General features: G+C 34.2%; 1 protein-coding gene across 10 annotated transcripts in view; it reads right to left on the bottom strand.

Annotated features, from left to right (window-relative positions):
- The window catches only part of EYA4 (EYA transcriptional coactivator and phosphatase 4), a 358,775-nt gene that overhangs the window by 55,658 nt on the left and 285,313 nt on the right, over positions 1-17,804 (bottom strand). For 5 of the 10 annotated variants that reach the window (XM_055535668.1, XM_055535669.1, XM_055535670.1 and 2 more), the window contains 6 exons: positions 12,467-12,559; positions 7,211-7,277; positions 5,560-5,702; positions 5,239-5,382; positions 3,435-3,514; positions 1,185-1,368 (listed from right to left, as the gene is read on the bottom strand). In XM_055535668.1, coding sequence (XP_055391643.1) covers positions 1,185-1,368; positions 3,435-3,514; positions 5,239-5,382; positions 5,560-5,702; positions 7,211-7,277; positions 12,467-12,559 — 711 coding nt within the window. Of the gene's footprint in view, positions 1-1,184; positions 1,369-3,434; positions 3,515-5,238; positions 5,383-5,559; positions 5,703-7,210; positions 7,278-12,466; positions 12,560-17,804 lie in introns of those variants that run through there. The other 5 variants (XM_055535671.1, XM_055535674.1, XM_055535677.1 and 2 more) reach the window with 4 other exon arrangements.

Raw genomic sequence — 17,804 nt, 5'->3', positions numbered from 1 at the left:
TGATAGTGAATATGAGAATGTCACATACATATGTATTACATTCAAAGTCATACACTCAGAATACCTACATGTCTACATTTAGTATTTTTAATATAAATAAAAGAGTGATTCTGAAAGTTGATTATTCTTTAGATAATAGAAAGTACTCATCTGTGTCTTTCCTGCAGAGAAACTCTTGTAGTCATATTGACATTAGATCATAGTTAATCTTCTATCCAAAGTTCTACTCAGCATAAAAAGTTTTTAGTGTATAAATAGTGTTCATTCCTGGTTGCTCAATTCTAGTAAATTCCAAAACACTTTGCTGGTCTTATCACTCAGTCTCTGATGTCTTGATCAAAGACTTCTTCTGTGGTTTTGCTTCTGAATAGTTATCCTACCTTGTTTTCCCCACATATTCACCAGAGAGAAACGCCTTTTACAGTGTGATGAGAGCATCAAACATCTCCTTACCTGAAGTGTTTCCACCATTTGTTAAGCAAGGATTCTGAAATCATTCATTCTTTAAATTAACGTAAGACTCTTAATGAAATGTTAAGTCACATTAACTCAAAGAGGATCAGGACAGAATTGGAACACAGGATTTAGGCTGGGTGGTGGTTAAGGCAAGTGTTAAACGTGTCAGCAAATACAGTTCTGATAAGAATACAGATAAGCTTCTGGCAATGAAGAATATAATGGATTTTAAATATGTGTTCATCAGACAAAGGTATTAAATTACCTACCAAGGATCCTATGAATATCCTAAGATATATATAAAATCCTAAGAATATGGGAAATCTTCACTGGCTTGAGCTACTGATGACTCATAAGGTGAATAAGTCATACAGTTTCTCAAGCATAAAGGAAATATTATCAGTTTCACCCAAAGAAGATATTACTACTTTTCCATGTTGTTAAGATCACCACAAAATAATTAGTCTGGAAAAAGATTCACTTATCTTTTTATCTTCAAATTTATACATATTCTGTCATTTGAGATTAGAATTGCCTATCCCACATCTACTAATAAAAGAAGGGTTTTCTGAAATGCCAGAAAAGCCTCACCTAATACAGCAGTACTAGCACAGATTAAACATCAGCATAATTATCTGGGAGCTTTCAGTCTTTTTTAAAAAAGATTTTTTTAAATGTCCATTTTCTCCGTATTATTAGATAAGCAAAACTTATAAAAAATATTTCACCTGGATGAAGATCTGTACCTGGTTGGCTAGTCAGTCCTGGGAGAGATTCCTGCAACTGGTAGGTTGAGGTCGTGGAGGATGAGCCATCAGCTGTGTTATTTGATGTCATGTATGCGCCATACGTCGATGCAGAGTAATACTGTGCATACTGGTTTTGGCCAAAGGCTGTGTAGGATGGATAATCCTGAAATAACAATTGAGATGTGTGTGTGTGAAAGACAGACTGTCCTCTGGCATGCTCCAAAGAAGAGCAATCACAAGGTAACAGAAAGAAGACTATCTGGCTCCACTGGTTTTGGAGTCCACAGCTTTAAGGTGATCCTAAAAAGCAGAGACCATTCTGTGGGCATCTTCTACATGCACACAGTAATGAAATAACCTATGGGGTTTTGCAAACCAGGTCCAGTACACACATTTTAATCTACCTAAAGATCATATATGCTTCACTCCCCTACTCAGAATTATGCATCCAAGGGTGTACATTGTCAGATCTTATGCACTTGAAGAGGAGAGAAGGAGATGCTTGTTTTCACAGCATTCAATCTCATCTTCTGAAATCACCGGCAAGAAGGAGGTGTGCCCTTCCTTCACTTCCATACAGACCCTGGGCTGCATTATTCTGGTATTTGTCCCCTTTATAGGCTGCCCTTGATAATTTTGTTTTCTTGGCAGGAGATAATTTTAATAAAATGATTAAAAGATTTTCTTACCCAGTTTCTCACAGGCTACATTCCACCTCAGACCTTGACTTAAATAAATCTTTAGTGAGGTTTTCAAATACTTAGTTTGCATCATTTGTTAAGGAAAAAGGAAAGCCATTGGATTAATTCCTCTTACTTGCTTTTTATTAAAAGTTTTTAATAACCCTAAAATGATCTAAATAGTCCTTCAAAATCCTTTTACATATTACATTTTTTGATCCTCCCAAGTAGAACAAAGCAGTCTTTTCCTTATGCTTCCACTCTGTCTAGTGTATATTTCTATTATTATATTAAAATATTCTACCCCTCATCCATATTATTTTCATATTTATGTCTTCAGGAGGATTGGATCCTTTCAGAGAGCAGGGAACACTGACTTATGATTCTCAAATCTTCAATGCATAGTCAAAAAATCTAATGGCTAACAGGTACTCAATAAATGTCCAGTGTATTAATAAATGACTGACTCAAATTAAGCCACCTGGATTATCAAAAATTCTTAATGTTTTATAATAAAATACACATACTGGTCTTGATGTTTAGTGTTTTAAGAAACCATTTTTCAAACTAATGCCAAATTATGCAGTTTAATCTTGTCAAAAATATTAACATTATTTCATTGTTTAATCATTAAATTTTCCTCTTAGTCTCTTGTTGTCTTAATAAAAATTGACAGGAGAAGGCAATTAATATAATTCCTTCAGTAAATCCAAAGAGCAAACGCTTGTGCAGTAACTTTTATTTTAAAATATACAGAAGTCCAGCAAGTCTGTTAAGAGTAAAATAGTGTATTGCTTACCCATGAAATCAGCTATCCTTCCATCTCAACTACTCTGAATATGACTGAGAGGTAGAAAATAAGAAAGTATCTGAACATATCACAAATTCATCTCCCTCCATGCTGATTCACCCTTTCAGAGACATTGCTTCTTGCTCCACATATAATTCTAACATGATTCTAGAAACCATCGTAGGTTTCAAAACTCACAAAATGATTAAGCAAATATCACTAAGAGAGCTAAGGAATTCTAGGAGCAGGTATAGTGACAAAAGCAAAAAATTACAGTTCTCAGGAGAATAGGAACTAAAGTTATCAAAAAATTCATAGAACCAAAAAATAAAAGCAGTATGGAGTCTGAGATGCATTTTGTTTTGGCAAATATGATTTGGGTTTGGACCAAGCATGCTCTATACTCTAATCATAATCTGATTATTGATTATAGTTCAACCTATCAATTTTCATAACTTTTTTATTAAGAAAAAATAAAATTAATTTAGTATGGTTTAAGATAATCAGAAAGGATGCAGTAGATTTTCTCATTTCCTCCCATGACTAAAACAATCATGGCTTACATGTTTAAAAGGTAAACCTTTAGCAATCAGGAAACCTAAAATACCCATAATTATACATATCCCCAAAATCTACATAGCTAATCTTTACTACTCTGAAATGCTGTCTTAACTTTAAATAAATAACATTTATTAACCTGATACTATTCTTCAAAAATCTGATATATATAAAAAGCATAAATATAAAAAGCTACCATACCTGTTGTGAACCACTGAAATTCGTGGAATTTGAAACTGAATTATTTGCATAAATAGTAGAAGATGGTGCAAAACTAGAACCTAGAGATAAAAGAACAAATTGCATTTAAAAAGTATTTCTTGAAAAATATTAAAATATTTCACTTTGCAGAATTCAATGCAATATATTTTAAAATTTGTTGTTGATGCAGTGAGATTTGAAATGGAGAGATTTTCAAGGGAAATATGCTTGGCTTTTTCTTGTGACAACTGGTAAATTCCTTCCTTTAGAATTCTGTAGAGTTAAACAGAAGTTTGTGGGAACAGTCTTACCAAGGACTCAGCTAACTTTCAAGGGCCAATGTCTACGTGTACAGAAGTACTCAAGGAATAAAATAGCGATAGTGAGACTACTTCCAGGAAACAACTGCAACTTTCCAATGGTCATATCAACTGCATATGCATACAAAAACTACTCAAGTTTAAACAATTGGCTGAGGCTAGTTTAGGAAATAAACACACAGAATCCATTTAGAAATGAGGCTTCCAGCATCCCATCTTTTTGTTCCTTTATGTCCTTTCCTTAGAACAAAAAAGCTGTAGGCTAGGGCTCAGACCCAAGGGAGAACTGTTGAGTTCATACCACAGTCATCTAAGGTTTGATAACCTAAAATTTTATGACAAAGTGAGCAAGTTATTTAGTTATTTGAAATTAGGGCAAAAACAAGCAAACTATCAATCTATAGATTCAAAAAAATATGTTCTCATGGAATGCACTTGTTAAGGAATAAAAGGCAGCTGATTATTTTTTTTATCAACATGTTTTGAAAAGCAATAGTATTAGGTAATAATGCAAATTAATGTAGCCTGGAATATCCAATATAAAAGTGTTTTGGGGAATAAATGGAAATGTCTCTATGGCCTTTTCTACACTGCCAACTGAAGCTGAGCAGCTCACTGTGGCTGAGGCATGTATGCAAATATTTATCTACCAACATTATAAGGAAAAAAGACACCTGTCATTTCAGCCAAAAAAGGCCTAAGTAATTATTTCATTTTAGACAATCAACCAAAATGTCAATATTTGTTCATTTGAATAATGTTCATATAGCCCCCAAACTATGACTAATCATTAGAAAAAAATGAAAGATAAAAAATAAGCTTTTAATGCTTTTACCATGTCACTAAATTATTTTCTGCAATTATTGTACAATGTTCAAAAATAATTTTTAATCAGAGATAAAAACAAAAAGAAAAATTAAATAATGATCATATATGGAGAAAAAAGTTTTAAGAGGGGAGGTACAAATTATTTAAATATTCCTATTTAAGAAATACAGTACTAACAGGGGGGGAGGTATTTTAGAAATGAACAAAAAAAGAAATCCTCAATCATTCAACAGTAAATATAGGACTTAGAAAAGTGCTAACTCAGTTTTAAATTAAATCAAAACAGCATTACATACATATGGAATCCTGACAAGAAAATGCTGGATTTTGTCATGAATCTTTGAAATCCCTTAAGTAGATGCCAAACATGTGACTGGTGTGGTGACTGGCTTGGAGGTTGCTTTGCTTGGACTTAGTTTCCTGCCAATTTTATGCAACTTAAGCTTAAGTATTTAAATTTAATATGGGTCGTGTTTCTTGATGTATTTTGAGCTCTTTTCATCATGTTCCCTCTTAGTTATCTTTTCCAATGGTATCGTCTGAGCAGTGGTAGCATTTAATACTGTCTTCATGACTATATATTCTTAGTCTGAAGCCAAGGAATCTCATTCAAAGAATTCTTTCTCATTGAACATGTTTCCTGGGTGGCTGCTTACCTGGCATCTGGTAAGAATAAGGTGTCTGGCCTGGCTGTGGGGTAGAGAAGCCTGGGCTGTAACTGAGGCACCCACTCTGTAATGGGGACTGAGTTTGTGAGAGTCCACTCTCCGTCTTGATGCCCGGTAACATCACGCCCAGATCTGTTTGGAAAGTGCATGTGCAAACCATTTTATTAGTAAAATGATCGTGTTGTAACATGAGTTGCAACTTATATTAGAATATAAGAGTCTAAATAAGAATATTAGAATATACAGCTACTAGCCAACAGGATTATCTGCTTGTAACCAAAGAAGGAGAAGAGAGAAGAAGTGAAATACCGTAAGTGGGCAGGCTGTAGGGCTGTCCTGTCTGTGAGTAGGCAGTGTAGACGGCTGGCTGCTGCATCCCCGAATACTGAGTCTGGCCTGCATAGGCGGACATTGTTTGAGCTGCTGGTGTAGAAAGAATGTGTGGATAGGGCCTAAATATCAGAAAAATAGCATTACTGTGGCAACAAAGACTGCATATTATTTCAGACAGCTTAGATTCACTGAAACCTGATAATAGCCAGGAAGTAATCCTCTTCTTTATCCACAATATCATTTTAACAATATAGAAAAGGACAAAAGTCTGAATGTCAGGAGAGCGGGCTCTGCTATAACCCAGTCTCAATACCTTGGACAAATAAACTTCCTGAGTCTATACCTCACCTGTGAAAAGAAAACTTTGGTTTAGAAATCATCCTGAAAGTCTCTTCCAGGTCTATATTGCTTACGTCCGAAATAGTATCCCAACTGACATGTAGATGAGGAAAGTGGAGTCCAGGTCAGTTAATTAATGAGCCCAGGTCAGTTAATTAATTAACTCATGAGCCTTATTTCCTGTTACCATGCATGACCCAATGCCATGTAATGACTACAAAAGTCATTAAAAGCACTAGGAAGAATTCCTTACAAGAACTAAAAATCTTATCAAAAAACTTTTTTAAAAAAAGTATGTAGCTTCTTGAAATGGAAAGCCATTCCCTTCATCTTGCCACATCTTACAGAATGTCCTCAAAATAGATATACAATCTCTAGCCTATGCTTAAGGATAAACACTGTAGCTGCTGTAGAAAATAACTTTTAAATGTGCATGATCAGGAATCCCAAATCTTGACATATCTTTCTGATGGCAACCAAATTCAGATATACACCCAATATAGTTAAGCTTGAAATGTTTACCACTTGTCCTCAAAACGACTACATTAGTTATACAAGCAATAGGGCATATTTTTCCAAAATGTTTATTAGAAGTTGAAATCCAATAAAAATATTATAAAGCTGGGACAAATTATGAAGTGTTGAGGTTTGAGTAAAATGTAATCTTTTCAGATTTTCTTTAAACTAGTAAGAGTTTTCAAAATTTTTATTTAAAAAATCAGTATATTCTGATCTGTGCTTGATGCTTTCTTCAAAATATATAAATGTTCAAGATTAAAGAAACTGTCTGGACAAAAGTGAATATATTCCTAGATTTGTGAAAGATATTTATTTATAGGTCTAATATATCCAATGAATCTATCTAAAAATCTATCTATTTAACTATCTATAACATTTATATCGGAGAAGGCAATGGCACCCCACTCCAGAATGCTTCCCTGGAAAATCCCATGGACGGAGGAGCCTGGTAGGCTGCAGTCCATGGGGTCGCTAGGAGTTGGACACGACTGAGCAACTTCACTTTCACTTTTCACTTTCATGCATTGGAGAAGGAAATGGCAACCCACTCCAGTGTTCTTGCCTGGAGAATCCCAGGGACGGGGGAGCCTGGTGGGCTGCCGTCTATGGGGTTGCACAGAGTCAGACACGACTAAAGCAACTTAGCAGCAGCAGCATTTATATATATAAATATATCCTGATTTAAAGTTATTATATTGTGTAAATATGATTAATCAGAATAATCCCAGAAAATTATTCTAACAAATCTGAAAGACTACTGACCACTTACTTGGAAGGATACAGCTGTGGGGAATATTGATGTGCGGATCTGGGGCTGTAGCCACTACTTGTTATTACTGTGAGACACAAAAAATAGAAAGAAGGTTGCTTCATAAATATGTTTCATTGGTTTCATTGGAGTAATCAAAACTAATTTAAAGAAATGACCATGTTAGAGAGGTATTTCAAAAAATTCACTCATTTTCTAAACAGAAAATTCATTCGTTTTCTAAACAGAAACAGATGCCTAAACATTTTCTTCTAATTAAACTGTTCCATATTTGTTCTAGGAAAATGACATGATATCTTCTCACAAATCAATCCCCTTCATCATTCTTCCATTTTCTCAAATCAGTGGCATGCTTTTATGCATTAATATGCTATGAATAAATATCCTTGATTATAAGTAATTAAGCTTTCATGATATAAAAGTAAACCTTTTCATTTGCAAACTTCATGTTTTAAATTCCGAACATGATGACAAGATAGTGCTCTTCCTCTGCATTTACTCTAATAGAAATACAATATAAATTAAGAAGAATGCGATGTTTCAACCTTCATTTTCAAGTTATAAGATGATAATGCTTTCTATTTCCTTTCATTTTGTCAATCTGATGAGTAATTAAAATGCAGAATCCAAATAATTCTCGTAATAACTGGAATATACACAGAAAGCCTGGATGCAACATGAAAAAAAGCAGAACTATGACATCCAGCAGCAATCCTAATTACAAATGTATTTCGAACTCTCACAGACTAGACTTTTTTTGAGAAGATTTTAAAGGTGAAAATCAGGTCTTATCAACATTTCAGCCAAACATGCAGTCCCAAATTGGACTATTTCCAAAAGTTTGGAAGTTTCTTTTTCCTTTAACCATCTGCCTTGACTAAGACAGATGTATTGCAAATATATGGACCTAAAGTGTTAAGGCCGTCCCTTCAGAGCCAATCCACACTGGGCAAGCACACAGAGTGTCTTTATTAGGCCATCTGCTGTTCATTCACTTTTCAAAAAGATTAAAGTAGTATACAATGCAGCACTGGAATTAGTTTAGCCTAATCAATCATAGTTGTACTTCAAAGTACTGTGTCCTTTCTAAGTTGTTCATAATTCTGGAGCTAAACTTTTGGAATTGTAAAAGTGACAAATAGGTTTAGGTTGCTAACTATTTTATGAAACATGATATATTTCTATATCCAAATGCTATTAAGTATCCTTGTGATCTATTGCTTCATAAACACATAGAATTTAATGTATTTAAAATGCTATTTGGACTGTATGCTCTGAGTATGGAGAGTGTATTATAGTTTTCATAGCAATAGTGCAGAAAGTACATTTTCAAGAATATTATGAATCAGTTTTGACAATCACTGAATATGATTTGAGGTGTAACATCTTAAATGTTTTCAACAACCAAAATTTAAGTGAATTTGCTCGGTATATTTAAAAATACGTGGAGCAATGAGCCATTAATTTTCTACTTGTTTATTAAAAACATAAAAAATGTTAAAACTTTCAAATCAATGCAATAAGAACAAGCCTTTTCTATCACACTATGGGGACTAAACATACATTGCATAATAGCAACAGTATATCACACAGGAAATTCAGTCCGATTCATTAATTAACAATGATTAGCAGAAATATGATTAAGTAAGGCTTAATTCCACATTTTCATCTCATTTATAAAACTTCACTGTGGTACATGCAAGACTTAGACTATACTAATCAGTTATTCTCAAGATTGTGAAACACAAGGCTTTTCTAAAGTAATATCAAATAATGAAAAGAAATACTTAGCTTTTATTGAATTAGCCAAACAATAGTATTTTTTAAAAAGCCTCACATATATGAACACAATTCTGAATATACAGGATGCTTCTTCCCTCTAATGAATGAATCTAGACATCATTAGAAAAATTTACCCATAACAGTACAAAGGTTCAACTTTAAAAATTTTATATTAATGTCTATATGTTCATTTTTTAAGTAGAAAAAAAACTTGTGACTCAGAAAACTGTTTATATAAAACTTAGAAAATTTATACTTCTTGACTATACAGTATACATTTTATTCTAACTAATAAATCTGCAGATAACTAAAAATAATGACAATACTGGATTAAAGTAAACTGAGATTACACTGATCAAAGGAAAGACTTCCTACACAAAACAGCCTAATCTCTCCAGTATGATTTCTTGAACACCATGTACAAATTTAGGAGACCTTCCTTTTGTTGCATATCAGCATTTAATTAATCAAGAAATGTACACAAAGCACTCAATGTATTATATTCCATCATTTCCTCATATAAAAGTAAGCAAAAGTGTCTGTCTTCAGAATGTCTGAAAATTAGGGCAAACATATTTTTAATGAATATTATCAGATTCTCACAAGGTGGTATCAAGCAATCTTAAAGTTTTACCCTTATTACTGTAATACCTTAGATCACTGCCTCTCTAGGGGACGAGAGATGGGAGATGAGTAGTAGGGTGAGTGGAAATTTTGCCTGCCAGGGAGCATTAAAAATGCCAGGAGATGCGGTAAGCTGTCACAACAGAGGCATGCTATAATAAACTTGCGATAGGTGCCAGGGATACTGATAAACACCTTCTATTGCAGAAGACAGATCTTCCACAAGAAAAAAAAGGCCACGTTTTTAATAGCAGTGCTGTTGAGAATCCCTGACCTAAATCACTCTGTCCAGCTGAACTTGACTTCCCAGGTGGAGCAGTGGTAAAGAACCCATCAGCCAATGCAGGAGGTGAAAGATATGTGGATTGGATCCCTGGGTCAGGAAGATCTCTTGGAAGAGGAAATGGCAACCTTTCCAGGATTCTTGCCTGGAAAATCCCATGGACAGAGAAGCCTGGCGGGCTACAATCCATGGAGTTGAAGAGTCAACCATGGCTGAGTGACTAAGTGCGCGTGCATGCACACGCACACACACACGCACACACAACTGGACTTGGTCCATGGAGCTGGAAATATTCTATATCTGAGTTGTCCAATATGGTAGCCATTAAAAACTACTAAACATACAACTATTAATCAAGCCACTATTAAAAAAAATCCCATATATAACTATTAAGCACTTAGAATATAATTAATGTGACTAGATTAAAAAAATTTTGTTTTTTAACCAAATAGTATTTCATTTAGACTTAAATAGTCACATATGGCCAGTGGCTACTTTTCTGGACAGCCCAACCCTAGATAATTCTTAAAAGAAAACTGGGAAACTATTTGTAAATATAAGTAAATTCCAGACAGTAAAGTCCAGGCAGCTTGACAGTTCATACATATTTCTTTTTACATCTCTATATTTTCCAATAAACTTTTAAAGAAAGGACTCTGGGACTGACCAGGACATTGTTCTAGATTCATTTATACCAGTGATCACCCGGGAGGCCCTGTTTGGCCTTAACCATCTTAAACATCTCTGTGCCTTGATACTCTTCCTTCTTAAAATGGATCATCAGAAAGAAAGACAGTGAAGTGGCTCAGTCGTGTCTGACCCTTTGCGACCCCGTGGACTGTAGCCCATCGGCTCCTCCGTCCATGGGATTCTCCAGGCAAGAATACTGGAGTGGGTTACCATTTCCTTCTCCAGGGGATCTTCCCAACCCAGGGATTGAACCCAGGTCTCCCGCATTGCAGGCAGACGCTTTAACCTCTGAGCCACCACAGTGCAGTACTGCAATTTCTTCTGGAGCTAACATCTTGTAATTTTTTCAGTCAGTTTTCATTAACTTTGTGGTATGCTATTTAAGTATGTCAGCAATTATTTAATTTCATTTTTAACCTTAAAAACTATGTTCATATATATATTTGTTTTGCAGAAAGTTTACAATAGTTATAGTAAGTTAGTAATACAAATGCTAGGGTAAGTTAGTACTTTATCTCCTGAGCAGCAAGAGAATTGCTAGAAAGAATGTGAATTAGGATACAAGCTTCTCTATGCTTCTGCTGCTAAGTCGCTTCAGTTGTGTCCGACTCTGTGTGACCCCATAGACAGCAGCCCACCAGGCTCCTCTGTCCCTGGGATTCTCCAGGCAAGAACACTGGAGTGGGTTGCCATTTCCTTTTCCAATGCACTCATGCATGCTGAGTCGCTTCAGTCGTGTCCGACTCTGTGCGACCCCATGGACAGCAGCCCACCATGGACAGAATGTCCACGGAATTCTCCAGGCAAGAGTACTGGAGTGGGTTGCCAGTTCCTTCTCCAAAGCTTCTCTATACAAAGTGTATAAATTATTATATCTTTCTGTTTGTAGTTCCAATATTTATGTGACTACATGGCAGCTGTTTCCAATCAGTGTGAACCAATGAAATGGGATCATCTGCATCTATAAAAATCAAATATATGCTATAATGACATTAGAGTTCAAGGCTTTACCTCCACTCTTTTTACATGAGAAGCATACCCACATCAAATTCTTGTATGTGAGAATATGAATAAGTATAAAATACGTTAGAGTAGAATAACAGAACCAAGATTTAATAGCATGAATACTTTTCTAGGTTTAATGTTCATCTTTCTGCTATACAAATTCCTGCTCAGGTTAAAAAAAGTCCTCTCATCAGATAATCAACCAAACGAAATATTGTATTGGGGCAGGAGAGGGGGGGATCTTTAAGTCAACTCAATGCGTGTCCTTTGTGCCCACCTGGGAGTTATCAGGTATTTATATTTAAAGAGGATTGATGTTTAAAGACACACTATTGTTCTCTTTGAAGCATTAGAGGGAAAGTCAGTGCTCTCAGAGGCTGGGTTCTAATGCGACCAGCATGTGCTCTCCTGCAGCCCATTAACCTTTAATACTTGTCACTCAGCTGCTTACACAGGAGGGTTTTTTTTAAACCCAGAGAGGAAACAAGGTTATTTAGAAGGAATCAAATGGATAGTTTTACATCTCGAATGTTGGAGAGAAGGCAATTTTTAGTCATTTAAACGGGCAAGTTGAAGGAACAAACTTGACTATTACAACCTAATAATTGAATCAAGCACTGTATAAAATAATTATGAAAGAAGTGACTTTGCTTATTCCTAATAAGAAAGTTGGGGCATTGCTTGGTTGTCAACTGCAGATGCAGTCAAACGATTCCAAAAGTTATTTCTAAAAAACATCATTTTATGATAATACGTTTTCCCAAAAGTGAATTTATTGCTGAACTTATAAAAATCCAAATCCTCGATTATTCACTAGGAGGACGACATGGACCGCAATCTGTACAGAACAAGACACAAGCTTAAGGCTTTACCTGACCCAGTAAAAGTGTCAAGCGCTCCATCTCCAGTCGTGGCTGTGGTTTCACTGCTGTTCAAAGGCTCTGTTTTGACTGCAAGGAGAGACACTACGTAGAAGAATAAGTACATGTGAGTTACATTTCTAACTTTATATCAAAGATGCTGACTGTTCAACTAATGGCTTTTCTAGCTACCATGGGCATGCAAGAGAAAATTTGAGAAGTCGATGAGGAGAGTTTTGTTAATTTAGCTTCTAAATGGACATGCATTTATAGAGGATTTAATCTAAAACTCCTCTGCCTAAGCTGCTTCTCTAGAATCTGGCTTTTAAAGGCAGTTAACCTGACACAGTGAAACAGCAGTATACGTGTATTTGCATTTTTAACTCCCCTAAGCATACTCTGATATTATAGTCAAACGGTAGAAGAAAGGAATCTTCAGTCAGCCTTTAGCACACTGAATCCAAATCATAACAGAGATTTACTGCTTATGTTTTATTCTTTCCAAGGAGACATTAAAAGAAAAGACTGCTTAAGAACAATGGTGGCATATGCATATACAGAAACCTGGGTGTGTATTCAGATAGTGGGTGGAATATTAGGCACTCAATAAATTTCTGCTCTACAAAAGACAAAAGAGCCATAAGGTATTGGTTTTTTTTTTATTCTAATAGTATAATGATCTTTAATACATTATGGAGACAAGCATAGGAGATGGTTTTTACAGCAGGAAGTACAGCTTTTGAAAACTCTTTAATATATTATTTCTCCTTTGAGGTGGTATATCTTGGCAAAATCCTCTTTGGCAATGATGTCACCACTGAGGTACACAATTCTGTCATTATTAGATGCAATGAGTGTGGCGGGGGCTACGCAAAAGCCTCCACCCATTTTGTCACACCATATTTTCCCTTTGTGGGCAAAGCTCCATATATCACAGCAGCCAGGGAATACACTAAATTATTTTCTACTTGACACCTCTTATGTTTCCTAGTCATAAAAGGAATGATACAGTTAAAAACCTCAGAGGCAAGCAGAGAACTATAAAGAAAGCTGAAGACTAGCCAACTATGGACAAATATAGCTGAAAGAACAGTGGGCTCAGAGCACACCCACCAACCAAGCAAGTCAGCAACGTTACTCTGTTAGAAAAGCAATTAATGATGGAGAAACATGCAGTAATGACTACGTTCCCTTTCCACATGAACGGAATTGGCTGCACCCTCCCTCAGTGAGCTCTGGTGTTAATTTAGCATCCGTGATTTAACTATGTCATGAAGATTTCTGGAAGATTCAAACTGCAAAGGTTGGAAAGAATCCAAACTCGAAACCATACTGCCTCACAGGCAGCACTAACTAACCAAGAATTCCTTTCATCTGTATAGAGATGATCCAGAGCAGGGTTTAGAAAGGTGTAACAGCTACTCTCAATGATGCAATGTCCTCATCTGACTTTTGACATATGACAGAAAGGAACCATTTAAAGCCTCCAGCAAAACTAAGGCAAGAGACAGTTTCTCAGAACCTCCAAATTCTAATTGTGGCTAAATTCCCATTTAAACATGTCTAAATCTATAAATGACATTTGTAAAATAGGTTTATTAATACTAAAGGTAATCTATATTGCACTTGTGAACCACGGAGAGTGGAGCAAAATGTCTAAAAAATTCCCCAAGCTAGACATGAGGTTTTAGTTCTGTTACTTTGAATCCCAACTTTGAGGTCTGATTTCAAAAACTTAGTATTGGTGTTGATTATAATCTCCTCAATTTGAAAATTTCAGGTGGTCAAAAAGAGAAGGAAGAAAAGCTAGAGAATGAATGCAACCAGGTTGCACTCATTATCCTGGAAACATTTCTCATTAAAATTTTAAAGGTCTGCTGTTAGTCAAAGACAAAGGAGGTTCATTTAACTGAAAAGAGGCATCTCTAGAAAGAATATAAAGAGAAGCATACACACCAAGGTGTGTTCAGTGTACCAGAATGTAGGGATTTTAAATAATAAAGTGGATGCTAACATTTGGGGGAAAACAGTACACATTAATATAAACTTATTTTTCATATGTGGTAAGAGTTGAATAATAGGGAAAAGGGGGGGAATTAATCATGCTGCTTACAGAAAATAACTTATGCTCACAGGAGGCCAGCATCAACAAACATCTCTTGAGTAAGGTGCAAAATTATTTTGATTTTTATATAGAAAGTAAATAATATTAAGTAATAATATTTTTTTCTCAGGGAAAGAAAACTTAGAAGTGAAATATACATTATATGATTCGCTGCTTTATTAAAGATGGTAAAATACAAAGAAGTGTCTAAAAATGATAATCACTAAGTTTGACAAATGAAAGATATTTTCAGTAAAATCTGAATATATTTGAAATGTATTTCATTTTCTTTTGTCTTGCTTTTATCTCTATACTTTAAATGAGATATACCATATACTTTTCTAGAGGCAGGAAACTTTGTTAATTTAGTATATGCAAGGCACTATTAGAAAGATGTTCATCAATGATACAAGTCTAGTTCTATGCATCTATTTTCTAAAACTTATAAAAATCCTCATTCCAAAAGTTTATGGTGTGTATTCACTGTCATATTCAAATTTTTTTTTTTTTTTACTGTATTCTATTTTTCTTAACACAGAAACTAAACAGGGCTTTTAACTTTTTTTCAGGACAATGTCCAATATGATTACAGTACAAGCTATAAAACAGAAATAATAATGTTCTATTGAAGAAAAGCATCTTCTTCATCACCAAAACTCAAACTTACAAAATAAACATTTTGATTTAAAAAGCAGAAGTCATATTTTAGTACTTAGGTTAGAGAGTTTTGTGGTTTTATTCTTCTACATGCTCCATATATGTAATTCAAGGGTTCATTTCCCAAAAGGTAAGATGAAAAAGCTACATACATATAGCATTTTATACAGAACCATTATTTCAAAAAATAATTGTATTGCCAGGCCCCCTCCACACTAGTTATCCACTTGCAACTTAGATGTTTTTCATAAAGCCAAATACTGAAAAAAGGTCAAAGTAATTTTATTATACTGATAAAATTTAATTTTATTTTTAACTTTTAAAAATAATTGATTTCTATGGACTAAATCAAAATTGCATGTGATTATTGTCAGGTGTCAGCTATGGCTACTGAATCATTGATTTTCTCTCTTTTCATCCCAACCTCTTCCATAACCTCATGCAAGTACTTTCAAAGCAAACTTAATCTTGTCACCTCAGATTATCTTCAGAATTCAAGTACAAAATTAATATATATTAATTATTTTTAGGGGAAGTCTATTATCATAACTCAAGGCTCATGTTCATTTGTTACAATATAAGGCTTAATTAATCCTTGAAACAGAGGTGACCCAAGTAATTTACATTTCACATGTTATCCTCAGAAATCTGTGTTTAAACTGGACCACAAAATATTGCATAGCCACCTCTGATAGTTTAGATTCGGGAAAGAATTTCAGGAAAAGTTAGTTTAGGAAGGATAAAATTTACAACTCAACAGCAGGGAAAGAAGTGTTGCCTACCAGTTTTATGATTTATATTTTTCTAAATCAATTTTTTCATTTCAAAACCTACGAGCATCAAGTGTCTTTCATTTTAAATATCCATAATTTAGCTTTATAAAATGATTTGATGATGCTTACAATTTATAGCTTTCATTGCAAAAAGAAAATCTAAAAGAGCAGAGCCACAACAGTAGGTGGTTCTACTGCACAGACATATAATATTCAGAAACAAATTCACCCCATGTGAGTCAATCATCTATATACTAAAAATTCTAGGAGATCCTTTTCTATGCTATATAGATTTCAAATATAGAAAATACCATAAACCTGATCAGAATGTCTGATCCTGGTTCCCTCAAATCTTCTCTTTGAAGTATTTTCTTAATCTCCATGTAGAATCAAATATTCCCTCCCTCTGCTGTGCACCCACCTTGAACACATTATGCACTCATTATTTTCAGTTCTGTTTCCCTCTGCTAGACTTTTGGTCCCTTGATGGCCAGTATCATGTTCTATAGGTCACTGGGTTCCCATTTCCTAGCACAGAGCCTGGCATATAACAGGAACTTGATATATTTTAAGTGAGAAAGTGAAAATTCACATTTAGACCGTATCCTAAGAACTTCCAATGAATCTAAGTACTTTGCATATAAAGTAAGCTAATCATGTATCTTAATGCTATTAGGGAAATTAGAATCTTATATATGGAAGTAACTTTTCACATGATTGGCATGCATTTACATACATCTTCATGCAAACACATGAAGCATGACACATGAAATAACATACATGAATCTATATCAGGATCAGCAAACTACACCTTACATGCCAAATCTACCCCATGGCTTGCTTTGTATAGCCTGTAAGCTAAGAATGATCCTTATATTTTTAAATAGTTAAAAAATATCAAAGAGGAATAATATTTTGTGATATATGAAAATTCTATGAATTTCAAATTTCAGGGTTCACAGATCAAGTTTTATTTGAATAGAGTCAAGCTCAGTTGTTTACATATTGTCTATGGCTGTTTTTGTGCAATGAAAGCAGAGTTGTTTCAACAGAGACCGTATGGCCTGCAAAGCTGAAAATATTTACTATTTGACTATTAACAGAAAAAAGTTTGTTGACCACTGATCTATATGCCAAGGTATGATTGTATTTGCTCTATTTTTATTGACAGTTCTTCATTTTAAAAATTTAACAAGTGACAAAGATTTGAAAGGAAAATCTAGGTTCCAATATAAATCTGCAGATATTATTATATAATTAGGATTAAAGTGATGAACCCTTATAAATTAAGGAATAATATAATATATTTATATAGCAAGGTAGTATGGTGGGATATTAAGGTGATACTATTGGTAGTCATATTAGTAAAAACGATTAAAATTATCTTTTTGAAAATCTAGAGTTAATGGAAAGATTTTGAAAAGCCACTAAATTAGCTTTTGCTTTTTGTTTTATTATAATAATTTTATAAAGTAATCTAATTCCATCAGTAAAATCCAGAATTATAAATAAAATAGTTTACTCTCAATGGGAAATGTGCACCACATGCTTAGCTATGTTACAAATACATGGCATAAAGAGTCATTAAAATTCTAACTATTTCATATCATTATGCCACCAAGATATAATAAACTACATTATGTAATTAAAATTTATAAATAAATTATATTGTCATTAATGATATATATGAATAAATTAAATTTATAAAGTATACATGTATAAATAAATAAATAAAATTATATTATCATTAATAAAGTATACTTAACATTTAATTACTAAAAGTTTGCCTCTGTGGCCAGGTTACATGTTTTAAATG

The sequence above is a fragment of the Bubalus kerabau genome, chromosome 9 (genome assembly GCF_029407905.1).
Source record: "Bubalus kerabau isolate K-KA32 ecotype Philippines breed swamp buffalo chromosome 9, PCC_UOA_SB_1v2, whole genome shotgun sequence".
Taxonomy (NCBI): Eukaryota; Metazoa; Chordata; class Mammalia; order Artiodactyla; family Bovidae; genus Bubalus; species Bubalus kerabau.
The sequence above is the reverse complement of the archived record's forward strand: the minus strand, read 5'-3'. Positions and strand labels throughout refer to the sequence as shown.